The sequence below is a fragment of the Thamnophis sirtalis genome, unplaced genomic scaffold, assembly GCF_051295495.1.
Source record: "Thamnophis sirtalis isolate CommonGarterSnake01/CBP01778 unplaced genomic scaffold, rThaSir2_p1.2 scaffold_13, whole genome shotgun sequence".
NCBI lineage: Eukaryota > Metazoa > Chordata > Lepidosauria > Squamata > Natricidae > Thamnophis > Thamnophis sirtalis.
The window spans coordinates 55,932,573-55,942,384 of NW_028261393.1; the positions used below are offsets into that span (position 1 = coordinate 55,932,573).

General features: G+C 46.2%; 1 protein-coding gene across 1 annotated transcript; it reads left to right on the plus strand.

Moving 5' to 3' along the window:
• Positions 1 to 1,068: 1,068 nt before the first annotated feature.
• BRS3 (bombesin receptor subtype 3) lies at positions 1,069 to 7,540 on the plus strand. The gene is made up of 3 exons (XM_087727229.1): positions 1,069 to 1,569; positions 4,634 to 4,982; positions 6,971 to 7,540. Exons 1-3 carry the CDS (start codon positions 1,136 to 1,138, stop codon positions 7,364 to 7,366), a joined length of 1,179 nt encoding a protein of 392 aa, XP_087583355.1. The 5' UTR covers positions 1,069 to 1,135; the 3' UTR covers positions 7,367 to 7,540.
• The last annotated feature ends 2,272 nt before the right edge of the window (positions 7,541 to 9,812 follow it).

Below are 9,812 nucleotides of genomic sequence, written 5' to 3' on the forward strand. Positions count from 1 at the left end.
GCTGTTCTCTTCTAAGGATGTCAACGGGGTACCTGAAGATTCAGGAAGCCTTTTGGTCAACAAAGATGCTCTTAGACAAAAGATGCTTTGAGGCAGGGCAGAAATTTTCAGAGGGTTCCAATCCATGTTCATCCTTTGCTTGAAAACCTGCAATGATGGAGCCCCCATGACTCTAGAAGGTAGGCAGTTCCACTTGGGATTGATGTCAAGCCATCCCAAACCAAGAAAGACACCCGGAGTTACTCCTGAGCAAGTTCCTTAATTGTTACTCGCACAGAGACAGAAATCTTGCCAAACTAAAGCAAATTACTTGACCCATTAAAGAGATACTCTTAAGAATTTCTAGGAAGAAGCTGTCTTGTCTTACTTACTCCCAACCCGTCTCTTGGTCCTCCGCAATGCCACCTCTTGCTCTGGGGGAATCCAGACTATATTCCACTACAGTAGATGATTGTCCGATCTCACAGGTAAGTCAGAAGCACCCTGGACTGTGTCAAGCAAAGTTTCGATGACTCGTAAAAAGCAAACCACCTTTTCCTTTCCTTTTCTGCTTCTCAAACCTGCCTAGTTTGTGGCAGACTCTCCCATCTTTTCAATCTGTTACATTCTAGTGATCCAAGAGGCAGAATTCTGTCTCTTGCCAAATAATAATGAAATAAAAGTGTCATGAAGAAAGCTGGGTGTACTTGAAAACCGGCTGACAGAACAGCGATCCAGCCTGGAAAGAAACTCACATCTGATGCCTCTTTTCAAATTTGGCAATCTGAATTGACTTTCTTCTCTATCTCTCCCTTTCCACCGTCATCCACGTTAGCTTCGAAGCATATTCAAAAGAGGAAGAGAGAGAGAGAGAGAGAGAGAGAGAGAGAGAGAGAAAGAGAGAGAGAGAGAGAGAACCTAACCATCTTCTCTACCTCCCACACAGTTCAGCAGTGAAATCTATGCATATTTATCTTTATCATGCTTGGTGACTCCACCAAGCAAGAGGGAAAGAGTTGAATCTCCTGAACAGTTGATTTTACTGGTGAATTGCTTGGATCTCTCTTCACCTTTTTCACATTTTCACGGACAGGACATGAAATGGGTTGAGTTTTAAGGTTTCCCATCAGTTCAACTCCACCTGGAGCCTTCCAAAATGCCCAGGACATCCCTGCTGGTGGAAAACGCTGATCTCTACGAAGATGTCAACTCAACCGAAGAGCCGGCCTCCTTAATGAGCAACCGAACAAGCCAGGAAAGCTGGCCTGAAGACGCTTCCCTTGGCGTGGGGACCCTCTGCGCTATTTACGCCGCCTACGCCGCCATCATTTCCATGGGTCTTCTAGGGAACATCATCCTGGTCAAAGTCTTCTTCAAGATCAAATCCATGCAGACCGTGCCCAATATCTTCATTACCAGCCTGGCTTTCGGGGACCTGCTCCTTCTGTTGACCTGCGTGCCGGTGGACGCTGCCTGTTACGTTGTGGATACGTGGTTGTTCGGACGAGTCGGCTGTAAGCTCCTGTCTTTTATTCAGCGAACCTCCGTGGGGGTATCTGTATTCACGCTCACGGTCCTCAGTGCTGACAGGTGAGTTTGGAGCATTTCACTGTCCGCGAAGGCGTTGTAAGAAATGAAGCTTCCTAGGGGTATGCTAGTCCATAGACTTGGCTGTCAAATGGACAGATCCAGCTATGTTCACAGCTTAACCCCTGCATTTGTTGTTTCTGTCTGATTGCTCTTGATCCTCACACAGTTGATAGCTGGGACATCTTTTGACCAGCAATGGATGTCAGTTCTGATGCGTGGGAGTGTGTGTTTGTGTGAACGTGGGCTACAGTTTGAAAGATTTGCTTTTCTAATGGAGCAAAATCACTGCTGTTCGGCATCTCCTTATCCTTCAGGCTGTTTCGGTGTTTAAAATGTTCCTTTTCATTTCCAACTAATGGAAAGCAAATGCGGCCGATTTTTTCCCCCCACTCTTAAAGGAAGAGAGTCGGGAAATTCTGAAGCAGATTCTTTAAAATTCTCTGCTAACAACTGAAAATGATAACTGTTTACGGTGTGGGTGATACCATTTACCATTAGCATTTTTCAAATGAATGAGCCAGAGAAAGAATAATGATATGTTTGAAAAACAAAATGCCTTGGGGGAAAAAAGAATTACTGCTGTATCCTTGGTGCTACCTAGTGGTGTGAGAAAGGAATTTACAAAAAAAAATATGAAAATGAAACGCCAGGATGATGAGAACATCTCTGCGGCCCGTTGCCTAGGATTCATACAAGTTTTAAATTTTCTGGACCAAATCAATTGGCCTTTATTAAATTTGAGCAGTTCACAAGACAGGTACATTCGCAAAAAAATAATAATAACTAGCGCCAGAGGTTCAGCTGTTGAATGTCTGAACCAGGGGAAGATAAGATGTACTCGGGGCTTGGAGGGTGGAAGTGTCATCAGAAGATCTTAGTGAGTAAAGTCACTAAAACTCAATGGTGTATTTTTCTTTCCTTGCACGTTTCAGAGTAAGACACGCACAGAGATTGTGGTATAATCCCAAGAGAGACTCAAAAGGGTTCCAAGTAACACCCCCAACGAAAGAAGACTCCTCAAAGTTCCATTTTATAGCAATAGCAGTTAGACTTATATACCGCTTCATAGGTCTTTCAGCCCTCTCTAAGCGGTTTACAGAGTCAGCATAGTGCCCCCAACAATCCGGGTCCTCATTTTACCCACCTCGGAAGGATGGAAGGCTGAGTCAACGCTGAGCCGGTGAGATTTGAACAGTCGAAGTGCAGAATTGCAGTCAGCTGAAGTAGCCTGCAGTGCTGCATTTAACCACTGCGCCACCTCGGCTCTTATAATTTTCATTAGAGACGTCCTATTGGCACATCTGGGAAAACCCGAATCTGAAAGCTTCAAGGTTTTTCCCCACTCAAAAGAAAGTTCAAGTCCCTACCCACCACTCACAGGTCCATCCCATGGCCCAGTCAAAGGACCATCCCAACTGGAGATGCCTCCTAGTCACACCCCTCCAGGTGCAGAACAGTATGTCCTTGACTCTCTGAGAAAGGAGTGTTATTATGTCTCTATATCTTCCCAGCCCCATACAATCTCCCCCTCCCAGTTTCTCATAGCACTAATGTAGCAGGCTAGTCGTCACTTATAAAGCCCTTCATGGTATCGGACCTGGGTACTTGAGAGACCGCCTGCTGCCAATTACCTCCCAAAGACCCATTAGATCACACAGATTAGGCCTCCTCCGGGTTCCGTCTACCGGCCAATGTCATCTGGCTACTACCCGGGGGAGGGCCTTCTCTGTGGTGGCTCCGGCCCTTTGGAACGAGCTCCCCGCAGAGATTCGGACCCTCACCTCTCTCCAGGCCTTCCGAAAAGCCGTTAAAACCTGGCTGTGTCGGCAGGCCTGGGGTTGATGAGTTCCCCTCCCCTCTCAAATTGTTTGGCTGTTGGTTGCTTTTAAATTCCCTTGTATTTTTGTTGTAGTTCTTTGTGTTTCCCTTCCCCTCCCTTGGGTTTGTGCGCCGCCCTGAGTCCCGCTGGGAATAGGGCGGCATATAAATAAATGAACCTTGAGCCTTGAGCCTGAAGATTCTGCTTCCAGGCCTGACCCATAGTTTGAAAAACAAAGGACCCCCCCCCCCACGGCCCTTCCCCAAGCAAAGGAGGGAAAACTCTGAAGGTCCCAACCTGTCAGGGTAATGACGATGTAACAGCTGACCAGCTGCTGTATGTATATTATAAGCCTTGTATATAAACCACTGTTAGAAAGACAAAACCTCTGTGCACTGTATTTTGCTCCTGGGTAGTCTCAAAATAGCAATAGCAGTAGCAGTTAGACTTATATACCGCTTCATAGGGCTTTCAGCCCTCTCTAAGCGGTTTACAGAGTCAGCATATTGCCCCCAACAACAATCCGGGTCCTCATTTCACCCACCTCGGAAGGATGGAAGGCTGAGTCAACCCTGAGCCTGTGAGATTTGAACAGCCGAACTGCAGTCAGCTGAAGTAGCCTGCAGTGCTGCATTTAACCACTGCGCCACCTCGGCTCTGTAGACACACTCTGACACAACCCCTGTCAGGCCTGCAGTCATCTTTTCTTCTGGATCTTTGGCCTGCCACACTTTCTGTTATTCTATTATGCATTTTCTATGGTGGGAAAATGGAAGGAGGGATTGTAAGGCGTTAGATGATATGTAGCCATAACAACATTCTTTCTAGAAAGCCAAGGTCATCCTTTGTCTCTACACCTTGCCAGAACTGGATGGGTGGAAGCTGCCAGCGTGGCAGTGGAAGATTGGACCATGTGAGGGACTTGTGGGTGTGGGGGGCAAGATCTTGAACTTTCAACCGAGTGGGGAAAACCGGGAAGCTTTCAGATTCGGGTTTTCCCAGATGTGCCAACATGTCTCTCTTCATAAATTGGAACTTTTGAGCAATACTTTTCCTTGGACTTTTCCTGATTTACTTTTGGATGCTATTCGGAACAACCCCGTCATTCTCCTGCTCACTGAGCTTCCCTCCTGAGAAATGGTCACAGCAGAAGGTTGCCCACTTGTGTTCAAGACCATGCCGTTCTGCTGTTTGGTGGTCATTTCACTAGCCCTCCAAGAACTGACCCAAAACTCTCTTCGATAGGTACAAGGCGATTGTGAAACCCTTGGAGCTCCACTCGGATGCCGTTCTGAAGACTTGCTGCAAAGTGGCTTGCATCTGGATTGTCTCCATGTTACTGGCCACTCCGGAAGCCGTATCTTCCGATCTCTACACTTTCCACCTGCCTGAGAAGAACACCACCCTCGAAACCTGTGCCCCGTATCCCGTCTCTGAACAGGTCCTGCAGGAAGTCCACTCGCTCCTTTGCTTCTTGATCTTCTACATCTTACCCCTAGCCATCATATCTATCTACTACTTCCTGATCGCCAAGACCCTCTACAGAAGCACGTCCAGTATGCCCGCAGAAGAGCAAGGCCACGCCCGTAAACAGGTAGGCAAAGATTTCCGGCCTGCATTTCTTAGAGAGTTGGGTTAGCAATAGCAGTTAGACTTATATACCGCTTCACAAGGCTTTACAGCCCTCTCTAAGTGGTTTACAGAGTCAGCATATCGCCCCCAACAACAATCCGGGTCCTCATTTTACCCACCTCGGAAGGATGGAAGGCTGAGTCAACCTTGAGCCAGTGAGATTTGAACAGCTGAACTGCAGATAGCAGTCAGCTGAAGTAGCCTGCAGTGCTGCATTTAACCACTGCGCCACCTCAACCTCGCCTCGGGTTGTCAGGGTTCCAAGTAATACATCCATTCCAAGCAAAAACTCCAAGGCAGGTGAATTCTTCAAAGAAGAGCTTTATTGGAAATATCATGTTGGCATATATTGTTGTGGCCTGTCAGGGGCCAGTGGAGCTGGCAGCAGATTCAGACAATGAGGCGGTTGGGGAGGAAACTGGGCCAGCCCTGGAGTCTGGGGAAGGCTCTGACGAGGGTTCTGTGTCGGAGGCAGAGAGGGGGCCAGGGCCTTATGCCAGTTCTCAGCTGCCTCCAGAGTCAGACATCAGTGAGGCAGACGAACAGCTGGAGCCTGTTCCCAGTGTGCGCATGCACAGAGTTGCCAGATGAAGGGAGCAGCTAAAGAACAGGGGTAGAGAAATGGCTTTCTGCCTGGATGGCTCCTAGGGTGAGCCGATAGACAGAAAAGGGAAGCAGTATGCTCCCTCCTATATTTGGGCATACCAGGGATTGTGACACAACACACACACACACACACACACACACACACACACACACACACACACACACAATAAATAAGCAAGATCCATTAATCGGGCTACTGAAGTGGACTTCAGTTTTGAATCCCTAATCTGGAATAATCTGGAACTTAACTCCAGAGTAACCAAATTTGGCCTTTTCCCCCTCACAACTGTAGCACCTGTTTTTCCTTCCACTTCTTGTGTTACACAAGACCATGTTTTCATTGCAGTTTTTATCAAGGACAGGCTACACCCAGCTCTGGGTTTCTGCTGATAAGCGTCCAAAAGGAGCCGGGGAGATGTTTCCCCACTTGTATCTCAGAGAAAAATCTGACAAGCAGCAGCAGAAGCAAATCCAGCCTCACTTTTATATATATATATATATATATATATATATATATATATATATATATATATATATGTATGTATGTATGTATGTATGTATGTATGTATGTATGTATGTATGTATGTATGTATGTATGTATGTATGTATTATGTACACACACACACACACACACACACACACACACACACACATATATGTGTGTGTTTTTTATTTATTTGTGCTGATAAATAAATAAAGGGAGACTAGTATAGATCTATTTCAAGCTATTTAGCTCTCATCAGCTAGCCATACCCTTACTGGGTTTTGAACCTGGGCTATATTACATACTAGGCAGACTTCTTAGCCATTAGGCCACAGGCTCTTATCCGTTATCAGCGAAGCCAGGGTGAAAGGTATCTATTAGATTTTTACAACCCCTGGTAAGCCCCAATTATGGGAGGAAGCTAACTATCATCAGCTGGTGATATGCTGATTCTGTAAACCGCTTAGAGCAGGCTGAAAGCCCTATGAAGCGGTATATAAGTCTAACTGCTATTGCTATTGCGAAAGAAAGAAAGAAAGATGGATAGATAGATAGATAGATAGATAGATAGATAGATAGATAGATAGACAGAAAAACAGACAGACATAGAGATAGATAGATAGATAAATAGATAGATAGATAGATAGATAGATAGATAGATAGATGATAGATAGATAGATAGATAGATAGATAGATAGATAGATAGATAGATAGATAGATAGATCCTTTCTTTGGAGTCATCAATTAGCCAAAGAATGTCTAGCAGTGTTTATCTCTTGTTGACATGTTGATGTTGGTTGATTTAAAGAGGCCTATGTAGAAACCAGGAACAATAAATTTGCACATATTTTCCCCCTTAGATTGAATCCCGGAAGCGAGTGGCCAAAACCGTGCTGGTTTTAGTTGGCTTGTTCGCCTTCTGCTGGCTACCCAACCACATCCTCTACCTGTACCGTTCATTCACCTACCACACTTCCATAGACACGTCCGCTTTCCATCTGGTGGCCACCATCTTCTCCCGGGCGTTGGCCTTCAGCAATTCCTGTGTCAACCCCTTCGCTCTCTACTGGCTGAGCAAAAGCTTCCGCCAACATTTCAAGAAGGAAATCTCGTGTTGCAAAGCCAAGATGCCCGTCAGAAGGGCCAGCCTCACACAGACCCACACCCCGAGCAGAGCCATGTCGGTTACGGGCTCGGAAATCAGCGTCACGTTGCTCACGGATTACAGCATCACCAAAGAAGAGGAGAGCGTTTAATTGTGCTTCGGGATCGTCCTCCCGCTAGATCTACTGGCAAAGATCCAGAGGTTTGCTGAAGGTAAAGGAGAGCTTCTTGCCCTCGGCAGAAATCTTCCCAATGCATCCTACGATCTCACACCTCGGCATCACAGAACTTGGCTGCAAGTCGCAGCCATCTGCTTCACACATGCACATCCCCACGTGGTTTTCCTCCCAAGCTGCCCTCCCAGGCATGTTCAACTTAATTCAAAACCCCGCATATTCCCTTGCGGGGAACTTTAAATTTGCTTTAAATTGGGGTACAGAACATTGGAAGCTGCGTAGGAAGGAAAGGATGATCTGTTATCTGGCGGCTGCAGGAAGAGAAAAGGCCTGGCTAACAGCTCAAATAGCATTAAGAGAATCCCAGAGTCGGAAGATTTGATTTGATTTGATTAAGTTTGTATGCTGCCCTATTCCCGAGAGACTCAGGGTGGCTCCCAATAAAAAAGGGAGGGGGATACAAAAAAATAAAAATAAAAACAGCAATTTAAAATTCTACAACAGCCGTAACCTCGAATGGGGCTGGATAGTTCAACAGCCCCAGGGCCTGCCAGAACAGCCAGGTCTTAACTGCTTTGCGGAAGGCCGGGAGGGTAGTAAGGGTCCGGATCTCCACAGGGAGATCGTTCCAGAGGGCCGGAGCAGCCACAGAGACCGAGGAAGAGACCTCGGTGGTCTTCTAATCCAAACCCCTTGGTCAAGCAGGAGATTTTATACAATCTTAGACCAATGGTGGTCCAATCTCTTCTTAAAATCCTCCCGTGATGGAGCAGCCAAAACTTCTGGAGGCAAGTTCCTTGTTCTCACTGTCAGGAAATTTCTCCTTCCTTCGAGGTTGCTTCTCTCCTGGATTAGTTTCCATCGGTTCTACCACAAAACCGCGGTAGACAAAAGCGCGGTCGACGAAAGCGCGTATGTGACGTCATCACAGCGCTACGAAAAAGATCGAAAAATGTAAAAATAAAGCGAAAACCTTACCCTAACCCCCCCAAACCTAACCCTAAACCTAACCCTAAACCTAACCCTTAACCTAACCCTAAACCTAACCCTAAACCTAACCGTTAACCTAACCCTAAACCTAACGAAAAACCTAACGCTAACCCTTAACCTAACGCTAAACGTAACGCTAACGCTCTAAACCTAACCCTAACCCTTAACCTAACCCTAACCCTAACCCTAACCCTAACCCTAACCCTTACCTTTATGTGAATCGGCTTGCTGTAATTTAATTTTTATTTCAATTTTTCGATCTTTTTCGTCGCGCTGTGATGACGTCACATACGCGCTTTCGTCGACCGCGCTTTTGTGGGAGGCGGTTTTGACGGGTCACGGTTTCCATCCACTGTTTCTTGCATTAGAAAGCGATACTAGTGTCAATTAGTCATAAAGTGGCACATACAGCATCAGAAGCCTCCCAGCCAATATATACTGCTTACAAATAATAGCCAATAAGCCCTTTTCCCTTCCCATTCTGCTCCTGGAGACATTGGCGTCTGCATTCAAGGCCCTTATGGAAGATATAGGAGGACTTTGAAATAAGGTCGGTCATACTTTAAACCAGCTTCTAACACGCAAAGTTCAATGCGGTGGGGGGGGGAAGCGGGATTCGCTTAAGGACTGCATGATTTGCTTAACCACTGTGGCTGAAAGTCATTAAAACCGGGCACAACACATTTCACAAACACATCGCTTCGCAACGAAAAATCCTGGTGGAGAACTGCCTATCACGTCCTTACCCCTTTCTTGAATGAAGTAAGAGGTTTGCATTCATCATCCATCCTACTGCAACCTTGTTGTGAAATTTAAATGATGAATCCCTAATAAAGCTTTGCTTTGAGTGCAGGAAATGGTTAACCGATTCCAGTATTACGAGTTGTTATTGAATAACAGAGCTGGAAGGGACCTCGGAGGTCTTCTAGTCCAACCCCCTTGCTCAGGCAGGAAACCCTATAACCATTCCAAATGTTGTCCTATCTCTTCGGGGGGAAATCCTGCAGGGTTAAGAGCATTGCAATCAACAGAGATCAAAGTGGCCAATTTCTAACTTTATGAGGTTTGACCCATGTCCGGTTGTGAGACCATCGCGCTCAAGAGAGTTGGGTTTAGGGTTATCATCAATATCGATCGCTTGGCATACAGTAACATTCTATACTTTTGAGATGAGGTTGGCACAATGATTTGGGGATTCTTTTTCGCCTTGGAACAATCTGTTGAGTTCGAGAACTCAAGTCGCAGCTTGTTTCTTTTAGCCATCGCAATCTGAACGAACCTCATTAGAAGCACTCCCTCTCTTGCCCACAATTGGGAGGCCCTGGAGCAGAGGTGGGTTCCTACCAGTTCACACCTATTCGGTAGAACCGGTTCGTCAAATCTACCGAACCGGTTAGAAGAGGTTCCACCAGTGGACCCGGAAAGCAGGCCA

What these genes read in the sequence shown, in the direction of transcription:
- BRS3 (XM_087727229.1), top strand. Translation starts at nt 1,136, where the DNA reads ATGCCCAGGACATCCCTGCTGGTGGAAAACGCTGATCTCTACGAAGAT. An exon ending in ACGGTCCTCAGTGCTGACAG is followed by an intron (nt 1,570 to 4,633) that starts GTGAGTTTGGAG and finishes TCTCTTCGATAG; the next exon opens with GTACAAGGCGATTGTGAAAC. An exon ending in AAGGCCACGCCCGTAAACAG is followed by an intron (nt 4,983 to 6,970) that starts GTAGGCAAAGAT and finishes TTTCCCCCTTAG; the next exon opens with ATTGAATCCCGGAAGCGAGT.